Raw genomic sequence first — 23,510 nt, 5'->3', positions numbered from 1 at the left:
GCAACTGAGCTATTGAAACACAAGTGTTGCAAATGTATTGGATATCATTTTCCTTCTGTCCATCTCCTTTCAAATTGACTCATTCTTAGGGCTAACTTATGCACCCAGCTGGGGCAACAAGCAGCAACAAAGCATTTCTTAAACAAAAGTGTTTCTGTTTCTTGATGCAGCCAGTGGGTACCACCCCACAAAGACATCCCCACATATTTTCACCATTTTTGAGCTTGTTTCAGCCATTATGTAACCTTCCACATTACCTTGGCAGCTGGGCCAAGAAAATCTGAATGAAGTCCCCAGAGCGAGTGGTTTCAGCGAGGGGCCCCTGCCAGAATACAAATACAAACCTCCTGCTGCTATTTTCTCTCGGTGTCTGCATGGCAGGCAAAGATTCCAGACATGTTTTTCAATATGGATCTTTTTGAGCACAAATGAACACCTCTTCTAAGCCATTTAAACTTCATAATCCCACTTCCGAACAACGGCTGGGCCTCAATACTTCCACCAGAGAAAGATCTGCTTCTGTATTTCTCACAAAGTAAAGAAAAGCACTGTCACTAAAAAACCTGTTACCTACTGCTCTCTGCATCATCTTATTTCAGTAGACACAAGCTAATAGATTCTTTACAGTCTCTCAAACGTGACTAAGCAAGATCAGTACTGCATCATATACCCAAGGACATCACACTGCTTTATATGGAGAACTGTGGCAGTGCTATAGCCTCAGCATAACTGTCAAGACAAATATATGCCCCCTCTAGACTAGTTTCTTGCTTTTGCAGACAGCCTTAATGATTTGGAGGGGACTATCTGGGGGCTGGAGTGAGGAACAGGAATCTGCTAACAATAATTCTTCATAAGCCAGTATGCATCAGTCTACTTTGCTGCACCTACCTCAAGCCCAAGTAAATGTCATGCTACTTTGCTATCTATATAACTCATGTATATAGAGAGGGCACAGAATGGTGGCCATTACAAACCTATCTCTCTACAATTGACAACTATTCTCCCCTATTTTAAGGAGAACATAGTTAAAATATAGTACTGTCAACACTAACCATTTTCCCGAACTAGCTGCATGCCACAGAATTGCATTCCTTATTCTCCCTCTGCTATGACACATACGCAAACAAGACAAGGCTGAATTCTATTCTGGTCTAACATCTGTAACATGAATGGATATGGGCTAAGTTTCATCAGTAAAGAACAAATCACATACCACCAATACACACCAATTTCATACTGCACCACTGCATTCCTTATTAACAACATGAAGACCTGAGGAACTGGGTATCTTCTTCAGGTTCTCCCTCCAGTCACTACATATAAGAACTGTTTCTCAAGGCAGACATGGATGAGATAGCAGAGCATGGGGCTTCATTCAGGTTGCAGCCCTAGCAGAATAGCTCCTCATTTTATGGTTTTCAAGAAATCCATGATGCTGCTAGTTTAGACAACACAAAGGTAAGGGCCTACCTTGCAGATGGTTGAAACGGCTGCAGTAACTCACCAACTTAGGTACAGGCAATAATGCTTGGAGTCGTCAAAATACTTATTTCAACAGTGTTTAAGAAATGATGGTATCATATAATGGAGGATTTCACCTTTACTCAGGGACAAGGCATATTGCCTTAGGGTTGAGACAACAGAAATAGCAGGGCAAAGAAAATGCCTAAGTGAAGATGTCAGTACTTTACTGCCACATAATGAAACTCTCAGGGGAGAAGGAAAGAAAAGTAGGATTGAAGAGACCAAAGAGACCAGACTGGCTTTGTCCCAGGAACATTCACCTTCTAAATATCTTGGAAAAGCTATCCTGGAAAGAGTAACAAATGAGTTTAATCTTTATTGCTCTGATGCAGCCACAGCCTGCAGCAAGTCCTAGCCCAAGAAAGTGCTTGGGTAGTGTAAGAACAGAAAAGAAGTCATAATAATATTTCCTTAGTCATGCTGTCTATGGTAACATAATTCCCTGGATGGTGATCCTCAACAATGCTGACTTTAAAAATGGAAAGAGCCCTGACCTTAGTCAACATATGTATTCCATCAGCTTTTCTTTTATTTCTGCCCCTTGCCTCCCTCCCCAGTCGTCTTTGTCTCTTAGCACAGCCATCTCCAGATGCAGGTAGATAGCATAAGAGCCTTCCTCAGTGGAAGTGTGCTTTCTACTGGACAGAGAATAAGTACAATTTGAGGGATTCCAACTGGAAAAAAAACACACTTGGATGTAGGGACCAGTCCTTGTTCATGTTTGAAAAGAAAATGTATGTCTTTTCAGTTGTTTCATTCTTTCACCTGATCGGTCTCCACAACACAGAAGGGGAAGGATTTGCACTCTGAGATCAGACTTCTGTATGCAGCCTTAGAACTCCTGCTGAAGGCGCTTTCCTCCATGCTTTCCATCACCCGCTACTGCCAGCATAGCAACCCTTCATCTGTGTCTCTTTGAACACTGGAGTGTAAGATCAGCTGAAAATCAGGATCAATTCCAAGCTTACATAGAATGCAGGATAAGGAACCACTTGACTTTGAAGCAAGTCTAAAAAAAAGTCATGCAGTCATCACAGAGAGGATGTTGAGCTACACCTCCAGACACTGCTGCTACTGTGGTGATTAAAAAAACTCAACAAACAAGAAAAGATAGTGTAGGATACTGATACCTAAGTTAAAAATCAATAAATAAACCATGTATTTAATGTGTAGGATGTAAGGACCCTGTGTACCTAGGGTTTAGGTAAGATTAAAGTCAATTTGGAAGTAGGAGGCAGAAAACATTTAACTTGGCTTTCCTACAATGAGATATTCTTCTCTGGTGTCTGGGTGCCAGTTTGATCTGGGAGCACTACACAGGTACTTACAATTGGAAATATGTCCATCAGTTAGAAATTTCTTGGTTTAGGTGAGAGTGAACTGAAAGGAGCATTACACAGACATACCAAAAGAGAGTCCATTTATCTCCAGTTATCTAATTCTACATCCATTCCAAAGAAGTAGGAATATTTAAGATAACTTCTGAACTCAGACCTCCAGTGCTTAGAAGGGGTTAATGTTTAATGGCTTATTTATACTTCATACTCTGATCAACTAGTCCATATTTGCATCACAGAGGTGCACAGAATAGCAAAAGCAACATTAGAGCAAACCAAAGAATGAAAGATTGCCAGACAGCTCCTCTTAGCACAGAGGAGGCTATCAAAATACCCTTCTCTACTTCTTTGACTTACCCACGGTATCACAAGGCTCGTCTTTGTGTACGCAGAAATCTGTCCTAGAAAGAAAAACAGAAGAGAAGTGAAATGTATCCTGTGCCTCCAGACTTCAGGCCAGGAAAAGGCAGTGATGCATGACTAGTGTCATGGGTGGTGAGGTTTGGGAGTTTTGTAACTGCTATGCAGTCTCCACAGTGACAACACTGATAGCAGCATTGATTGCTACTGTAAGATCACCAACAATTACAGGAATCAGCTGCATACACTACAGTCCAGTTTGACAGACTTGAGATTTAGCTTGTAAAGCATTGCCTCGCTCCATGACGTCAGACTTCTTCAGCAACTGGATCAACTGAACCTCTGAGTTTCACAAGAGAACTGTAACAAGGAGCAGCCACCTTGTGATGCCTCAAAAGTGGGAGGAGGAGGTATGTGGGGACATTGCCAGGAGACACAGAACTGGTCACATGTACCCAGAAACTCTCAGTTCTTCAGGTTTTTTTTTCCTTCCACTACAATAAAGAAGGAGAAGAAAGAAGGGGGACTAAAGAGAGAGACAGATGTTGACAAGGAAGATTTTCAGGATGGCTTCAGCTAAACATTACAGTCAGTTTTGCCACTTCATGATTTGAATCCAACACAGCGAGATTCAGGAGACCTCATTCGGTCTCTTACTTCCCCACACATCATCCAGTCTCCCAAGATCTCCTCAAGGCAGGAAAAGATACTACATATGCTACTGGCACCAACAAATCAACCAGGGATTCAGAGAGCTGTATTAAACAGAAATGGAATAAAAAGCCTTGAAGCTCCCCAGCTAAGCAATGACACATCATGTGAGAAGATTTTGTAAGTGAGATTCCTCAGGAAAGAAAAACAAGTGTGGGAGGAAAAGGATTGCGTAACTAAATTCACGGTTTGAATATATTTCAGTAAGTGCTTAGACCTAAACTTTTGGGAGCTATCTTCCCCAGACCAACTTTGCAGTGCAATCCACTCGGAAGAGGGACTGGAAAAAAGCATCACATGTGCTAAAACATTTCAGAAGCTCCTTAACCAAAGGGAAGATGAGGAATCATAATCTTGATCATTATGGCTTTCCTCACCTTGAGAGGAGGCCAGAGAGAACTGTATTAGTACATTTGGACTGGGTCATTTGAAATGCCTCAGTGCCCAGTGGGAGTTTCAGTTTAAGAGTTTGATTAGGGGAAGATTAAAAATACTTAGAGAAAGACAAATACTTAGAAACAGATAATACTTAGAGAAAGATAAAAAGGAAAAAAATATTAAAAATACTTTATTCTTGAAGAAAAATATGAAGCCAGTGTTTACAGGAAAAGGAATTGAAGGTCTGGGTCTGTGGCTGATGAACCCAAACCCTCCATGCCAAGCTCCTTTGAAAGTCACAAATCAAGTTGTCAAGGGCTTGGAAGGAGAGAAACAACAGCTATCACCAGCTCTTGTTAAGCACTCATTGAAAACTAACCACACTTCACTGAGGAAAAAAACCATAAGAACCATCACAGTGTTGAAAAAAAAACACCAGACAGGAACAAAACAAAATCGGAAGCTACAACCACACACTGGCCCAGCCTTCATTTTTCACTGCAGCCTTGCTGTGTCTCGACACCTTGGCATTCCAGCCTTTCCAAAGAAGACTAATGACAGTCTCCTGACAGAGCTGGCACAAGCACGTCTGCTTGAGTTCCCAGAGCCAGCCTGACAGAGGTTTATTTAAGGACTTATTATGTTATATAAACTGGTAAATCAAACAGATGCTTCTCTTGTGACAGCAGATAGCTGAACTATTAGCACATGGCAGGAGGCCACTGCTAGAAAAGCATCTCTCTTCAGGGGCTGACCAGCACTGTAAATAAAGCATAGGAATTCTGCTCCTTGGATCTACACTGAAAGCTGTCTGGTACTTTCAGGCAGCTCCCTGCGAAACTACCACCATGCCATAAAATGAGGGGTCTCAGAAATGCTCCAGCACAACTTACAGACTCTCCTACAGAGTCAGAACAATCCTGGTCTGTAAAGAAAGCTGTGATGCTGTCTGGTCAGGGAAGGGCTTGAAACAGCAAGAAGAATGAAGCATAGCTGCTCAGTTCACTGTGTGTGGACCTGTAAGCATGAAACCTCCTCAGCTCTTCCTTTAAAACTGTCATGAACACAAGTCTAAGAGACACCATCCCTGTATTCAAAGATCTTGTATCAAAATGCTAGGCTTTAAATCATCTGGACCTATTGGAAACCTTTCACCCCAAAACTCTGTGGCCAAACAGAAAACACATCCAAAGTTTTAGACACAAAGGAGCTTGATGGATCTGTCTTCTTCAGAAGGCAAGCAGCCACCTCAACACAAAACCTATTTACTGAAACTCCTGCAGTCCATTCCTGGCAGTCAGGCTGAAAAGGCACAAAGCTGTGGATCACTCACACCAGTCAGGGGAGATGGCTCCGTCATGGCACTGAAACTGATCTGCTTTTAAGGCTTCAACCAGACGTCTGTCTCTGGTGCATTTTTGAGTTTGATTGCATCTATATTTTTGAAGTGAGAGCTTCACATGAATGATATGCCAAGGATATTAAAAAAAATGTATTTTAAAACTCACTGCATGTGCAGAGGTCTCTCATAACAGAGACATGGTTTTGTTAGCAGAATCTTTTACAGAGCTATGTTGGGATAAAACTCTTATTCCAGAATCTGCAGTTCAAATCCAAGACCTGACCTTATGACATGAAGTCTTGGATAATATACTGAAATCACAGGCTGCAGCTGCGAAGCAATTTTACTCTTCACTTTCAGCCACTGAACACGTGTTCTCACCTTCTAAGGACTTGCGACATTCTCAGTCATTAGCACCTGGGGCACTGTGCAGTCTCTCCTTAAGGAGACTTAAGCAAGTCCTCTAAAAAATGACAAGAAGTCAGTTGTTTTGTTCGATACAAGCAAGCAGAAAAGCAGAGCTCAGAACCCCTCCTACAGTCACTCTTCCATCTGGCTCACATGAACTGGAAAAAAATACCTAACGGTGCTAAGCTGAATTCTGCAGTGCAAGTCCTTCCTGTAAGAAATGGGGACAGGAGCTGAACTGTGCAACATGAATAAGGAGGATTTTGTTTAGCAGCTACTTCCCAGCATCCTTCAAATGACATCTTTTGACCAGTTTAACCCTGTAGGGTCATAAAGCTAAAGGACAGAGGAAACTGGTAGAGTCAAAAAACTGCCAAAGAAAACTTTCCACATCCATAGATACATTTAGTAGCTCTCTGTACCCAGTCTCCTCAGTGCATACTGAATCCCTTCATTTGCCCATTTAACGGGAAGGCAAAGGTCCAGACCTTTGGAGGAACATGGAAGGGAAGAGCAGGCTGCAAATGGAATAACTACACCAGGGTGTCAACCTCCCCCCAAGTCTTTGCTTAATGACAACTCTGAATTTTGTTCCTGTCAGTTTTGTGTAATTCTTTGCTTTGCTATCTCATCACCTAGAGTCTAAGAAGTAACCCATAGATCTACAGTCAAATGATGGGGAGGACATCACCATGTCTGAAGGTTTCCTAGCAAATGCAATGGCAGAATATCAAGACTAGCTTCTAAGATCATTAAGATACAGACTCTGCAGACAAAGGTTATTCTGGTCAGCTGCCCAGTAAGACACAAAGTACATCATCCAGCGATGGCAGAGATCTGAGTTTGTGCAAGATCAAAAGCAGAATCTGAACGAGGAAAGTCTGATGGCTACAGTGACCACAACACTGTACTCAGACCTTCAGAGCTGTTATTATTCCTACTGTCTCACATATTTACTGAGCTGGACAATGGTACATCCTATTTCACAGACATAGTTGCTTCGTACCTGGGACAATCCGCTGGATATTATTAAAATCCCACAGGAGGGATATTTGCCACCTAGATGATCTACTTCTGCAGACAAATGGTTATATGCAGAACATCAGTTAGGGCTGAAGTTTCAAAAGGCAAGCAAGCACTGGTGTTTAAAGTGAACACAGTCAGACTGAAACTGGAGGGATTTCTTCAGAGGCTGACCCCAAAGAATCTGTTTGTAGTCCTAAGGCAGCTGCAGCTGCTGAAAATTCAGCTTCTGCTTTTTCTGGCACAATTGCTTGTGCTGGACATGCTGTTGTTCCCGTATCCTCTACCACTGGTCCATCTGTACAGTCTGGGGAGGGTCCAGGGACACACACACATATTTCCAAAGCCAAAAGCAGAAAAACCTCATTTCCCTGAAGCAGGAACTGGGCTGCTGGGCCAGAAGTCTTCCAAGCATTGCAGCATCCTCTATGCGGCAGAAGCAGGATGGGTTAAGGATGACAAGATGCAGCAAGAAGGACGGAAAGACTACAGGTACAGACAGAGGCCCTACCAGCCAGGAAAAACACTGCTCTTGTGCACAGCAAAGTGCTCCCTGGTCTGAGCTTTCTCACAGAATCTGAAACTAGTTTCTGACACAACCAAGCCTGTACTTCTTTAGCCATTCTGACTGCAAACCCCTGCAAATCTACTATACAATTCCTCCTACAAATTCTTTCTACAATCCTTCCTCAGACACCTCAGTCCAACTCAATTAGCCTGATATTATGCATTCAATTTCATAAGCTGCAGAGACTGCATAGATGAAATCCTCTGCTCTTTCCCTCCACCCCATGCTTATAGCACATCAGAAAAGATTCTCTCTGCCTCACTTGTCATGCAGGACAACTGGATGCCCAGATGAGTTTAACAAAAATGCTAGTTATTTATTTAGGCCCAGATCCAATGGAACACATGCTTAACTATAACCAGGATGTGCAGCCCATTGACTTCAAAGGAACTATTCACCCTGTCTAAAATGTTAAGTATCTGCTGAAGTGCTTGGTTGGACTACAGTGAATACAGAGGAGAGAGGAGGATTTGGGGAACTGCACACATGTCTGCAAAGGTGCATTCTTCGGAACTTTGCTGGCCCCATGCCCTGCTCACCAGCTCTTTTACTGAACACTCATCAAAATCCCATAGATAGTTTACAATGTGGCTATGAACACAACAGATCAGAATGGCAGGTTTGGCAAAAAACATGTATTTGTACTTACACTGTTGGCAGAGACAGAAGGATGAAAGAGGCGAGTAATACTGAACTGCAGTACAGACATTTCCTGTCTCAGACTGGGGAAGAGGGGATAGGAGGTAGTGTTGTGGTGTTTTTCTAGCACAGTGCACCCATCTCACACTACACTTTTGTACTCACTTCAATCATTCAGAGATCACTTCTGTAACAATGCATTCCGCATTTACACCTTAAAGTATGTAATCAACTTAAAAGACCATGGATTTGCTATTCAAAATTTCTGGTAACCGTGAGCAAGGTGGGACTTGCACTGTTCTGTGAGGTTGAGCTCAGGTAGTAAAGTTAGGAGGAAAACACTACAGGTTCATAGGGACAACACTCCTTCTGCTTACTTCTTCTGGGCCATACATTGACGTGTTTGATACATCAACAGGTACAGGGCTATGGGTTGAAAGGAATTTTGCTCAAGTATTCATACACAGATTATTTCACACCTGAAATTCAGCACTTTACAAAAGCAAAAGCAGTTGAAGATTCACTCTGTTATGATAAAGGGGGAATGTTAAAGTGGTTATTTCCTAGGGCAAAGAGAGGGAGAGAATTTAGTTTATGGTATTCATCTCTCATTTTCTTTAGGTGATAAATCCATCATCAGCTCCCTACTACTGACACACTGTCTGCTCCTCTCAGACTGTTTAGTTGATTCAAACCTAATTACACACAGAACACTTGTCCTCAGCTGTGTTCTCAGTTCCACAGCTACTTTCTCTAGGAAGAGAGGCTTATTCTCCAAAACCTCACCTGATTTTTTCATTGATCCCAGCTGCTGTGAGAAAAAAAATTAGTACTGGTGCCCCAGCCAGGTCTTCCCTGTGTCTTGACTATGACTATGTGACCATGGCTTGACTATGGCTATAGTGACCATGACTATGACTGCTCTGGTTCAAGAGGAGAGATGCTCTTGCATGACCTTGTTAAAACATACACAGAAACATGACAAACCACTTTCACCTGAGGCTTCTGCAAATTGTATCATCAACAGAATCATTTCTTATATTTCTGCTAGACCAGATAATCCCATTGCTGACTATGGGCCATTATTGGGGGGAATAAACCAAACAGATCAGACCATACTATACCTGGTTACAAAAACAGCAGCATCCACAGGAGGGGTGTCATCCCTTGCACCAGGAACCTGGTTGTTACCAAGGTATTTTGCCCCACCATACTCTTCATTTTGCCATTGACAAAAGCTCTCCAGAGACCTCTCTCCATGATGCCCAATAGACAACTTTGCCTTTTGGGTAAAAAAGAAGAAGAAAGAAAGATATAAAAGATGAAGTATCAGTCCTAGTCTTTACACAAAGCATCAGACTTCTGATGAAACATCACAGGCTTAAAGATACAGATGTGAAAGACTGAAAGCATGCAGCCAGCTTCCTCTGAACAACTGGAGCAGGGACCTCAGAGTTCACACTGCCTTCTGTCATTTGATCTACAGAACAAACTTCATCAGCTGGCAGCAGTCGTAAGCTCCTAGCACAGCACACCCCCACTACATTCAGCCTGCAGGTTATATATTTGACACCAGAGCCATAACATTTTTCATATTTGTAACAGTTAACTCCTGAGACTGCTTCACAACTATAAACAGGCAAAGATTTACTGGGAAGGGTAAATAAAAGGCCTGCAGCTCCTTTCACTCCCACAGCCCTGACACGTCCCACCTCTAACACTGGCTGAAGTGTGGCAGCACTGATTACAATTTGTGATGATGTGGCCAAACGTGCCCCACTTTCCCCTCCCACCCCAGGAGCAGGATCCTGTGCTGCCTGTGTGAGTACCACAGCACGATTACAGCAGCAGGGTAAAAATGGGTTAGAACTCACAGGACGGCTGCGGAGCAGGACTAGTTTGGTCACTCGAATGTTGACTTTAATTCCAAGACTTTGATGTTGAAACATGTTGTACACCTGTCAAAATGCAGAGAAACATCCACAGTCAGTAACACCAAGACCTAGTAACGGCTGAAGGAACTGTGACTCAAGTTAAGACATTTGTCCTTCCAAAAACTGCCCCAGAAGAAAACCTAAATGGGTTGTGCTACTACACTCAAATTAAAGAGGTTTAAAGAGCTACTGTGTTACCACTCTAATAGCTACTACTGAAGTGTAGCTAAAACACCTGCAAAACCAGAGCAGGTTTGTTTGTATCTTACCACACTGGGCTTCAGCACCTGACCAACCTGTCCCAGACTAATCCGAGCACAATTTGCCGTTCAGGGACAAACACCCCCTCCCCCCAAACCTGTGAAAGCAAAGCAAACAAAAAAGTACACAAGCTAGTTGCAGGAAGAAAGGTATTTTTAACTGGAATAAGCATGAGAAACAACAAACAGAAGGAGAGAACCATTATGAAGCAACTCTAAACGTAAGCCAAAGTCTCAGGAACACGGACAGACGTTATGAAGCACCCAGCTAATATGGATCTTCAGCATTTAAACATCAGAGATATCTGAATGCAAGATGAAATGATGGTGTGTTTCAGATTTCAGGAAATAGAATGGAAAAGCAATTTCCCTCTGTTATTTTCATATCTTATATAATAGAATAGTAATAAGGCAGCACATAATGACACAAGCCTCAGGAAACACAAAAATAGCACCGGAAACTACCTTACTACTTTCTCCAGATTTTGCATTCCAGCTCAGATACTTCACCTCTTTTTTATAGGTTAAAACAGAAGATCTTAATTGATGCCAGAATTTTATTTCACCTGTATCTCTGTGTACAAGTGCTCCAGTTAGGCTATATCAGAAAAGGTGTGGGAGGAGATTATTTTTAAAGGGTGTAAAATACTACATGATATCCTTTGAATGACTATTGTATCCCCTACTCAGTCAAAAGTAAAATCAAAACTGCTGAAGAGAGACTCTTGACTAACAGGAGGCAGGGTTTGGCCCCAGGTAAGCTCTATTCCTTACAGCTCATTTGGCTAGAAGTATCACACAGGCTCAGCTAACTTCCCACAACAAACCCAAGACATGAACACATTTTGGATGTTACATTTTCAGTGCTTGTTTTTTTTCCTATTTGTGCAAATGCTCAGGAATGTGCTCAGTGTAAGGGTGTTCTTTAGCTCCTCAGCGTTTGGGCTTGGCTTTAAGCACACACGTAAATGTTTCCTACAAATTAGACACAAATTGTAAGGCAGACACCACTCTGTTTGACCCACTGACCTCTGCCATGAGCACAATAAGCCGTTTATCTTCTCTGAGGCTGGTATACAAAGGCATGCAAGTGCTGGTACTATTTGCTTAGCTCTAGGGGATGTTAGCAGAGTTGCTGAAGCTCCTCACAACAGACTCGAGGAGATGAACTTGACACTTGCAGAGAAGGGCTCTGACAGTTGACCTCTGTGTAAATGAAGACCTGGACATTCAGCTGGGAGGGTCAATGGGGGCATCATGCTGATCAAGTCAATCTCTCATGTAGCACTACAGAGGCTAACAGGCATTTGCCTGTGATGGGTGCCTTTGACCTGCCTAACTCACTGCTAGCTCTGATCATCCATCCCATGAGGTTTCTACTCATAAAAGGAGAGTACAGAAAATGGGTCCTTATCATTACAGCACCTAAAGGAGGCCTACAAGAAAGCTGGGGAGGGACTGTTTACAGGGGCAAGTAACAATAGGATAAGGGGCAATGGTTTTAAAGTAGAGCAGGGTAGATTTGAATTGGACATTAGGAAGTTCTTTGCTATGAGGGTGGTGAGACACTGGAACGGATTGCCCAGGGAGGTGGAGGAGGCCCCGTCCCTAGAGACATTTAAAGTCAGGCTTAGTAGAGCTCTGAGCAACCTGATCTAGTTGTGGATGTCCCTACTTAATGCGGGGGGGTGGGGGTGGTGCTAGATGATCTTTAATGTCCCTTTTAACTCAAACCTGCCACCAGGCCAGCAGAAGAGGCTTTACTTTGCTTGTTTATTCAAGCTTTGTTTGCTTATTTTCTTAAATGGAGCCCAAAGAAGCCCCAGGTTGACACAGTTTGTGTTGCCTAGTAGGAACAGTAACCTTTCCCTGCTAAGTAACCCTGACTGGCACAAGCAGCTGTTCTGCACAACTAAAACATTCAAACACAACCACCTAGAGAGGAGAGGGATGGATATTCAGTTGCCAGAGGAACAGGAACAAGGTTTTGTTTCGTACAGCTGTGCAGAGTTTCACAGGATTTCAAGTACGCAAGCTCAGCTGAAGAAGACATTGGTATTGTGATTTAAGATAGTGTCCTGTAGTTCTGGACCATCATAATATTGTATGGAGGATTTCCAACCTTTTTTCAGGAACCAACCTGAAGAGTGGAGACATCTCCAGCTTCATCTGCCTTCACTGACTCTTCTATTTCTTTGTCTATTAGCAAAAAGCCCCTTGTAAAGTTTTATACAGAAAGGTCTGGGAAACATGCACAACTCATCCACAAACAAATCTGTCTTTCAAAGTGAGCTAAGATCTGCAAGCACATTATCAAAAAACCAGACCTCAATGCTTGTCTGCAATTTGGTCTGCACAAGCCAACATCACCACCCAAACAGCTCTTAATCATTAACTGAATGGGTGCAGGATGTACACTATGCTGAGAGGACATTCTCAGTTAAAACAGAATGCAAGACAGTTCTGCACAAGTGACTTCCCTTCGTGTTTAGCCCAGACATAGGGCTGTGAAATGGAGACATGGAGTTTAAAAGTGAGGCAACCAGCCACACGGCACTTGACCTTCTCTAACCAGGCGCCTGCCAGAACCCTCCCAGCTGCTCTCCCACAACCCCTCCTCAACAGGGAAGAGAGAGAAAATAAGAAACCAAAGCTCACAAGCAGAGATAAAGAGGGGGAGATCACTTGTGACTTACTGTCACAGGCAAAACACACGACTTGGGGAAAATTTATTGCCAACTAAAATAGTTTGTATAGAGAAAACCAAGAATGCCTTAGAACAATGCTTTGCCCTCACCTCCTCTCACCACTTTTTCCAGGCTCAGCTTCACTCCTCCATTCCTGACACCTCTGCCGTGCCCCTCCTGGCCCCCAGCTCTGCCGGGGACGTGAAATGGCAGCGAGCAGTCCCTAGCAGCTCCTCCTTTCTCCTCACACTGCTCACCATGGGCCACAGCTCCCGCCAGGAGACCCTGCTCCAGCGCAGGCTGATGCCCACAGGCGCCCTCGGGGAACAGGCGCCTGCCTCACCGCGGTCCTTCCCCGCCCGCAGGAGGAGCTCTGCCGCAGCCGCCGCAGCACCGGCTGCTCACGCGGGATTCGCCTCACACCTTCCCGCCCTCTCTTCGCGAGGCGGCTCGCGCGGGCGCCAGCAGCTGTCCGGAGGGCTCCGCTGTGCCCCCTGGGGAGGCCCCTGCGGAGCCGGCTGGCACCGGCTGCGCCCGGCGCGTGCCGCCCCCCCCCGGCGCCGCCGCCCCCGCGTCCTGCCCGCGGAAACGGAGGCGCAAATGGTCTCAAATCACAGGCGTGAAGGCTAGGGGCACCCCCCGGAGAAGACTACCGGACCTCAAGTATCTCGATGAAGAAAGGCGAGGCTGAGTTCAGCGCAGCCTATCCACAGCACACAGCCGGCCTTAGACCAGGCCGTGCCCGAGGAAAGCCTTATCACAAATCCCAGTGTCGTCTGTCCTGCTGGGAACTGGATTCCACCACAGCAGCAAACACCTTCTGATCAATGCTTATTAATATCTAAAGGGCCAGTGTCAAGAGGCTGAGGCCAGGCTCTTTTCAGTGGTGCCCAGCAACAGGATAAGAGGCAATGGGCACAAACTGGAACCAAGGAGCTTCCATCTGAACAAGAGGAGACGCGTCTTTCCTGTGAGGGTGCCAGAGCCCTGGCCAGGGTGCCCAGAGAGACTGTGAAATCTTCTCTGGCGAGATTTCAAACCCACCTGGACATCGCAAACCTGGGCAAGCTGCCATGGGTAACCCTGCTTTAGCCAGGGGTTGGACTGGATGGTCTCTAGAGGGTCCTTCCAACATCCATTATTCTGGGATTCTTCTCACCTAGCCTACAAGGAAACCACCACCCACAGACTTGGCATGCCAAAGCTGTTTGGACACCACATCTGACTGCCTGTCATCAGCACGTGAGCCAAACGAGGTGGCTGGGATAATTGGTACCAGGGGAGGAGGAATGGGATTTCTCAGCACAGATGTTCTCAAGAATTCCTGCTGCATGGACAGCATGCATTTATAGAGAGACTAACTCACAGACACCTCCCTTCCCACTTGCAATGCTGTGGGCCACCCTTCCTCAACCCTGCAACTGAATCACATCCTTGAGGCTTCTGTGACCACTTCCAAATGGGGAAAAGTAAAAATATTAGGGGTATTTTAGGACTTTTTGATAAAATGAGACAGCTGGGAACACAAGCATTGGCCGCATGAAACCCACTAACACTGCTGTGGAACAAAAGGTTTAGGACATCACTACAGCATCACAAAGCAGCTTGGCTGGAAGAGCAATGGAGGTCATTAGACTAAAGGGAAGGCATGTGAAAAGTTGTCAGTGTGGCTGAAGTCTGATCATGATTACTGATTGCCAGTTGCAAGTGAACTTCTCCACTGTATTGTCTTCTATTATGTGAGAAGTCACCAAAAGCAGAAAGGGTGAGTTTTGGGAACAGAAAGAGGAACGACATACATAACAGACAGAAATGTAAGGGGGAGTGCAGAAGAAGCAGAAAAAGAATAAAGCCCATCCCTCCCCTGCACCTGCATTTTCCTGACAGAGCTTGACTGCACAAAATGACATAGGAAAAAAAACAACCCACAGAAAAGTTTGAAGCCTGAACCATCCCTCTCTGTTTCAACTCCTCCTGCCTTTCTTTCTCCTTATAGCTTTGACATGGAAGAGACAGAATAAACACAACTTTGGCATGAGCTGTCCAGGCCTGCCCCAGCACGCATAAAGCACAGCCTACACATAAGGAACTGGACTAAGAGAGGAGCTAAAGCACATCAGTTTAATTCTTTTTAATTCTCAAGAGCTTCCTATGCAGGTGGATAGCAGGAGGGAGACGTGTGTGTTTCAGATGTTTTAGAATTCAGAACAGCAGCCTTGAGGGTAAATTGGCTTTTTCCTTTTTAATTCTCTAAGCACTGCACTCAAGAAAGAGCCTCCTCATTGCCTTGGCTGCGGGATGACATTTGGACAGCAGAAGCTGTAGTCAAGTTACTGAGGTTGTCTTTCACTTGTTTTGAAAAGTGCTATAGGGTTTCTAACACCCACCTAAAGCCAAGCTTTCAAATTACCCCATTAAACATTATGAAAAAGAACATATTCATGGCTCTTTATAGGATACAGTTGACATAACTCTTTCTCTTGGGGCTACTGGACTGAAAAGAGAAGTCTGTAGACAGGGATTAAATACTTATATTCCTTTCTCTTACTCGGTCCCCATCATGAAAATTCCAGATCAAGGTAAGGGAGCTGATTATCAGCTGATTATCAGATTATCAGCTCTGTAGCCTCCATATGCCAGCTCCCAAGAGCACAAAAATATAAACCCATCAATGCATTCATGACAGAAATTATTTTATCTGCTTCTTTAACACAGAAAAAAAACCTCCTAAGGCTTCAGAGAGTAAACCACCATTATTCCTGAACAACAACATGAACATTTTCCCTCTTAATGACATCTCACAGATCACAAACTTCAAGTTATTGCTTGCTGCTGCAATGAGCTTCCACACTAATGGCATGGCTCAGCAACAGCTGCAGCAGCACTAACACATACTACCTGCTGTATTCTCTCAAAAAAGGCAAGCTCAAAACCAAGCCACAGTTGTAATTTATTTTGAACCCCCCAAAAATGCACTTGGGGGAGGAAAAAAAATCCCCAAGCCAACTCTTTTTTTTTTTTTTTTTTCCCAGGCCTTTAAACCCACAGAAAGCAGCTTTTAAATTATTACACTGCAGTCTTGGAAATTCAGAGATGCCTGAATTTGCCCAGAGGGTCAGTCCCAGTGGGACTTGGGTTGCAAAGGAAGCTCTGCACAGTTGCAAGGAGCCACCATTCGCAGCATGCTGTTCAGGTACTATTGGGAACCAGCCACTCCGTGTCATTAACAACACTGTGGCCATGGACAGACCTTTCCAAAGGGCCTCAATACCTCATTTATCATACACTTCAGAATCATTTGAATAGAGATTTCTCCAGGAAGCTGAAAGAATAAGTCATGAAGACCGGCCACTGTAGAGGCTGGTGCAGAATCTCTCCTCTCTTCAGGGGGATGGTCAGAACTACAGAATATTACTGAAAACACAACATTTGCTACATGAAGTTCTACCTGGTATTTCTGGGCTGCAAAAGGGGTTTGCTCTGTTTCTTAGCTGTTATTCTAGAGGAGGGTGGTGGGGTTTTTTCCCCTAAGATTCTCATTTACCAAGGGAGCAATAAACCAGTGTTTTGTAACGCTCCCTCTTTTTTCCGCCTCAGAAATCCTTGTAACGTAAATATATATGAAATACTTTAAGGCAGATCACTTTATTTAAAATGTCTATAAATATAAAATGCATTAATAAGGCCTCTTAATGCTTGTCTTGTGGTTTGACAGTAAACGTAATGGCTTACAGAGAGAAGTTAAGTTAATATACCCCTGACCAGTAATGTTCTGTTTGCTCAAATGCAAGCATCCAAGCCAAAATTAACATTCTGGTTTCTTTTAGAGGCAGCCCGCCATCCTGCAGCGTAGCTGAATAAGCACTGCCTAATATCATGGGGCAGATCCTGTCCGCGAGCTAACCATTGCTGAAGGCTGACAGAAGTTGTGTGGAGGCTGGCAGGAAGCACAGATCCTAAGCAGCCAGAAGGCCGTCGTTTGCGTGGTTACTTAGAGCACAACTGGTCCTGCACCACAGAAGGATGTAGCAGATGTTGCCCTAAGGACTTAGGGCTCTGCTATTCCTCATACCACAGTTTTACAGATGAGAAACTACCACGCAAAGATTCACCATGGCTGGCTCAGGCACTGCCAAAGAGCATGGCTGAGTGAGGAGTTCCACTAGGGCCTATCCAAACCACAGGACTGTCCTAGCTCTTCCTGAAAAAGATTTTCTCTATTACTTTTCAGCCTCTCATGCTGGGATGAAGATCAGCGTTCATTTTGGTAAAGGCAATATTAAAGTTCCATTTGATTTCCTTGGATTTCACCTTGGTTTACAGCCTCAGAATAAAGGATTTGTGCAATAATGCCATCTATGTGTTTGTCTGTTATTATTCCTCAGTATTTTCTGATCTTGCCCACCACTCACAGCCAGTTTCCTCAGGGAGGCAGAGGCTTGTAAGATAGGTTCCTGCAAGTATGGGAATGTAGGTGGCCAGGAAAAGACTCCATCAGTACTCCTCTGAAGGCTGAAGAACTGAGATCATTCAAATCCTATCAGACATCAGAAAAACCACAGGGGTGAGCCCACAGGAGCACTGACTTAACCGTGGGAATAATTTCAGCTGGACTTTGAACCTTAGGAGATGTCAGATAAATATGCTCCTCAGCCAAGAGTCCTCTTCCTTGTGCACTCTAGTGTCTAATAAAGGGGTGAGCTCACACTGCAGCATCAGAACCCAGCTTAAAAGTCCATCAGCCAAATCCACTGGAAATTAAGCTTTAAGTATTTGTTCAGTAAATGGCCACTATCCATGGCCACCTTTTGTTTAGGCCTTGTCTTAACCCTAACAATCTTCCCAGGCTGATAAAGCTACACAACATAGAAATGCACTAAGACTACACTGAAATAACTGACCTTCTGGGATGGTGATCCTCAAGACAGATGATTAGACACGTTTTAGAAACTCTCACAGCAATAATGCTGAGAACTGTGGGACACAATGGCAGAGGACCCTTGGGCTGCCACTGCAAACCACAAGTATTGACCACCCTTCTTGAGGTCCCAAGCATCTGACATAAGGGAGAGACTCAGCCTTGACACATTCATTACATCTAAGTGCACATTTCTGTTAGCTCAAAAAGCGACTTGTGAAGCAGATTTGTCCAAAGTTGCCTACTCACTGCAAAACTGGTGTATGAATTTAAAGTTGGAGGACTGTGGCTTTGAGAAGACTACAGCTCTTGTGACCCCAGCAAGCACCCTTAAACACAAGTAGACCCTGAAGTGACGGTGACATGAATGGATTTGTTGGAAGAGAGTCCCTATAAACCAATCGAATAAATGTAGCCTATTAAGAGACTACTATCACAGCATGCTAGAAGGCAGAATAAAAGGTAGAGGAAGGGACACAAAAGCAGCTTGTTAATGGTACAGACTAGTTAACAAACTCCCTGCTTAACAAGCAAAGCATTTCTCCACAGGAGAGCTCCCTCACACCAGTGCTTGAGGAAGGATACAAGACCTTTTGGAAAGCGGCTGTCCCACAGACGGATTTTGCATCGAGCGTCCATCACTCAGCTCTCCACTGGGAGGCATGACCAGTCACTTACTGCTAAGAACTGTCAGGGTTTTTTTCCAAGCCAATTTACTGCCCATGGACAACAACAGAGCAGCAGTCAGGAGAATGAGCTTGTTCCTGGATGTTACAATAACGTTAGCAGAGGAATACAAGCTTCCTCTAAGACTTCCTTGTGCAAATGCCTCTAGAAGGACCCCTGCGGTCTCTGAGCAGGGTTTTCAGTGTCTACATCCAGTTTAGCCATTATCTCTTTATTGGCACTGCCAACAAGTGAGTGAGTGAGCATGCACTGTGAGAGGCTTTGTGTTCCCTTATCAGCTGAGATGGAAGGCTTAACTGCTAGGACAGCTAGCAAATGAACACCCACACTTCAGAGGCGCTTGCCATTTCAAAAGGCTCTCCTCACTCCTGGCAGATTCCCTGTGGAATTTCTAGAATGCTTCTAAAGCCCAGCTCCATCAACTACTCAGAGGTATGATCGGTGCCACTTCACATAGCACAAGAAGCCCTGGGATAAAGGGAAGAGGATCAGCTGGCACTGTGGGGGTAGGTTGCCATGTTTTCTACAGAAGGGAGGCGGCCCTTTCCATTCCATAAAAACCAGGAATTAAAAGTGTTCCTAACTGACTTCAACTCAGGTTTTCTGCTGGAAATCAGTATGATTTGCTGTCTTCCATAACACTCTGTCTGTTATGACAACAACCCACAGAGCAAGGTCTCACAGCATAGCTGTGACATGCAAATATTTAGGAGCCCAAAAACCATTGTATCAGAAAAGGCAATCTATGCACTTTGGGATACCCTCTTCCAGGGCAAGCCATAGCAGTACAAGATACATGGTAGAAAAGATCACTCCTGAACAATTATGGAACATTTCTTAACTGCTTCTTTTGAGAATAAAGAATCTACTTACCATATTCATAACTGTGAGGATGAATCTTTGGGCAGCCTCTGCACCATGGTATTGGACCATATCAGCATCTGCCACCACCAGAGTTTCCACTGTGTACTCATTGGTAAGTCGAATGGCATTTCTTCTCTCCCTCCAGTCACTGGTTGATTTAATTTTCTTGTGTCTCTTCTTTTCTAAAAATCAAGATACCTATGAAGGCTGGCAGATCATAATAAAACATTTGCACTCTTCTCAAGAAACATTCCTGTGCACAGTCAGCTCGCAGCAACCTTTAATTAAAGTGTTCTTTGCTGATTAAAAGAAGCAACCAAGAGGTTCCGTTGCAAGTACATCTGGACCTCTGTGTGCAGATTCACAGAATCAGAGAATTGTTTTGGTTGGACAAGACCTTTAAGATCATCAAGTCCAACTGTTCTCTAATTCTACCAAGTCTGGTAGACATATCTCTACATCTTTTAAACACCTCTAGGGATGGAGATTCAACCACCTCCCTGGGGAGCCTATTCCAGTGTTTGAGAACTCTTTCAGTGAAGAAGTTTCTTCTAATACCCAACATAAACCTCCCCTGGTGCAACTGCAGACCCTTTCCTGTCATCCCACTACCTGTTACTAGGGAGAGGAGACCACCACCCACCTCGATACCACCTCCTTCCAGAGAGTTGTAGAGAGCAATGTGTATGAGACCCCAATATCACATGGAAATAGCAAAGAAGATGGGAAAAGAGAAGAAATCCAGAAAAGCAACAACTCCAGAATTGGAAATCTTGCTTGTGAAAGGACCAACATTCCACTGTAAAGGAACAAGTGCTAATTAAGAGAAAATATGTTGAAGAAAGCTTTAAGATAGGAGACTGTACTTTGGGATGCAATGTACACTCTGGACTGTGCCAGTTCTCCTCAGCCAGGGAAGTTGTAAGCCATTCCTGGAGTCAGTATTTCCATCACTTGCATTACTTGCTACCAGAATCACTTGAGCGATGTAATGGAACACAGGATAGAGTCTCAAAACGTTTAAATTTAGTCAGATTGTTTTGGAACATGCATTGTTGGCCAATTGTGGAAGTCTCTGGATGAAACCCAGAAGTGCAGAAGGTCAGGCTAGATAAGACCTTCTCAAGCTTTCTTTGCTCATTTATTGCTATTGGCATGAGCACCAGAAGCTGCAGTGAAGGGCCACCTACGTGCAGAGCTCACACACCCCTTTACTGCAGTCTGTGAGCCAAAAGCAGGGGACTCCCTGGGCCAGCTGTTCTTTGGTGAGCTTCAGTCACAAGAACCCATGAAAAGGACCCATGCTAAGAACTAGAAAGTGAAGCAGTGGTCAGATCCCATTAGCACAAAAACTACAGCAGAAGTTAAACTTCCTTTCTTCCACACCAAGGGATTAATGTATTGTTGTCTTCTGAACTGGAAGGTGAAATGTGTTTCACAGCTCGCAGGCAGATGTGCAAAGCAGTCCAGGCATGAACAAAGGAGAAATGAAGTTCAGATCTGAAACTGAATCCACTCACTTTATTGCAGTCACAAAAAAGTATTCGTGTTTCCAGTTGTAAAATGAAAGAAAAGCAAATGAAGTCATTAAACCAAATTTATTTTGCAATGAGAAACAAACTGCCAAAATTCACTGAAATTACATCTGCTTCCTGCTCAGCCTGCAATATACTATGGATAAGATACTGACATTGATATTAATGCTGGTTTCTTCCAGTGAAAAGCATAGCAGAACACACAACAGGCCCTGGAAAAGCACAAGCATAAACACAACATGGGATACACCACAATGGCCAGTCAGACAGATACCTCTTATGTCACACTACATGTGCTGCTCATCTCCCAGAGCAGAGCACCACTTTGATTTTCTGTAGATTTAACCTGAGACCTTCTCCTAGCAAAGCACTGTTCAGCAGATCCAAGTTAGAGTTCTCTCCTTTTTCCTACAGTCTGTTTACCAGCTTGCTTACACAATTCAGCTTGACTTTCCCTTCTTTCCCAGGCTGGTAAATCTACTAGCATCTAGCTTACCACTTTTCCCTGAGACTGACCCTCTGGTGCTCAGGGTAATAAACTCCATCAGCTGTAAGCCCCTCAAAGCCACCTGAAATGGACTCCCTGCCTCCTGCTCATTCATACTGTCATGTCAGTATGCACATGTCCATCCCATCTCCCTGTTCTGAGTTGTCTAGCAGTCAGCCAGGATAGCTCTGTACAAGCTTTTCTGCCCAAGGCATCAACTGTCAACACTTGGTACATACTTTAAACCAAGAAAACAACCATGAAATTTGATTTGAATCTTTTTTAAGAGTGTGGAAATATCCCCCTGGGTCTGAAGAGGCAGACAGGAGCCCACCAACAACTGAAAAATGAAAACTCAGGGTGCTCATAAATAATGGAAGCTACATGCCAGCAGCAAAGATGGAAATAAACAAGTTTTGAGGCTTGTTGTTACATGGACTGCAGGACAGCTACAGAAAAGTCAGCAGTTATGGCAAAGCTGCTGCAGAGCAGGGGATCTCCACATTTTGAAGCACTTTAGCCAGGCCATAAAATGAAATGGAGTCACTACACCAAAAAAGAAGGAAAGAGGAATGAACCTTCAATTTGCCAACTATGAAAAGGAGGTGACTTCACCACATTTCTGTGACAAAGCTCCCGTGTTCATTTGCTTGTTCATTCAATTCATTCATCCCATCCATTGCATAGCCACACACCTTTAGCTGCAGTACCTCTAAGGTTATTGTTTGAATACCAGGGAAGAAAGCAGAAAAAAAGGGAAGAAAAGGTAAATTACCGCACTAAGAACCTTTTGGATCTCGCTGCTAATGATCAGAACCTTCCTGGGAGTAACAGCACTTCCTCAAATTCTTAATTTGGTAATTCCTTAATGAATCAAAAACATTCAGATGGTGTAAATCTCCTAACTACAGAGAAGCTGCTCTTACAGGGGGCCTAGCATCAAATGAGTTGTGTAAAAAGGCTTAAGTGAAAGAAAATAAATTCATGTTTTCACTTCAACAATCTCCTTTTGGGTGGGAAAGGAGCCATTTGTGTCAGGGAAGGAGCCCACTATGCTAGACTGTAGCTTGCCCTCCCGGGAGAAGAGGTCATCCGCCACGGGATTGCCCGGCATGGTCAGAGGCAGATGAAGGAATTGCTGAGGCCATGCCAGTTCCACTCGGCACCTCTTTGCAGAAGGCAGCTGTACAGAACTCTGGAAGGTGTGATTTCTGGAGAGCAGCAGCATAAAGGGACTCCTGGCAAATTGCTGGCTAGTCTTGGTTCACACAGTCTCCTCTGGCCCCCATTCCTCCATGAGTTTTACTTGAAGCTATGGATTGGCTGCTTTCCACTGGGTGGTAGGGATTAGAGGTTCTGTGTGGAAAACTACCACCCCACAGTCCTGCCTAGAAACACAGCCAAAGTGACCTAACTTGGAGAATCTGTGCTCTTACTCTCATCCTCTCCCTCACATTGTCCAAGTGTAAGCTTACCAACCACTTAAAACATATAATGGACTCAAGGGAGCCTACAAAGAGCCCAGGTGGTCACTGATGAAACACTGCAGAAGAGGTGAGGCAAAGGAACAAAAACTATTTGAACAGAGGAGTGAGTGTGGGTCCCTTTTTCTCTCCCTTTTAAAGTTTGTCGCTCCTCTCTAGTGTAACTTCTTGATCCTTCCTGTCTTTTTTGTCCTTGCAGAGGGATACAGAATAAACCAGACTGGAAAAGACCTTTGAGATCATCAAGTCCAACCTGTCACCCAACACCATCTAATCAGCTAAACCATGGCACCAAGTGCCTCATCCAGCCTCTTTTTAAACACTTCGAGGCAGTCTCCGCTTGCACCTTCCTGCCTAGCAC

At 44.1% G+C, this 23,510-nt stretch overlaps 1 protein-coding gene across 1 annotated transcript in view; it reads right to left on the bottom strand.

Moving 5' to 3' along the window:
- Window positions 1-23,510, bottom strand: part of ADAMTS17 (ADAM metallopeptidase with thrombospondin type 1 motif 17) — a 177,585-nt gene that overhangs the window by 130,942 nt on the left and 23,133 nt on the right. The window contains exons 4-7 of the mRNA XM_054168852.1: window positions 19,653-19,825; window positions 10,168-10,251; window positions 9,418-9,575; window positions 3,222-3,265 (exon numbers count right to left, since the gene is read on the bottom strand). Coding sequence (XP_054024827.1) covers window positions 3,222-3,265; window positions 9,418-9,575; window positions 10,168-10,251; window positions 19,653-19,825 — 459 coding nt within the window. The remainder of the gene's footprint in view (window positions 1-3,221; window positions 3,266-9,417; window positions 9,576-10,167; window positions 10,252-19,652; window positions 19,826-23,510) is intronic.

This window comes from Dryobates pubescens, chromosome 17 (assembly GCF_014839835.1).
Source record: "Dryobates pubescens isolate bDryPub1 chromosome 17, bDryPub1.pri, whole genome shotgun sequence".
NCBI lineage: Eukaryota > Metazoa > Chordata > Aves > Piciformes > Picidae > Dryobates > Dryobates pubescens.
Note: the sequence above shows the minus strand (reverse complement) of the source record. Positions and strands in the feature narration are given on the sequence as shown.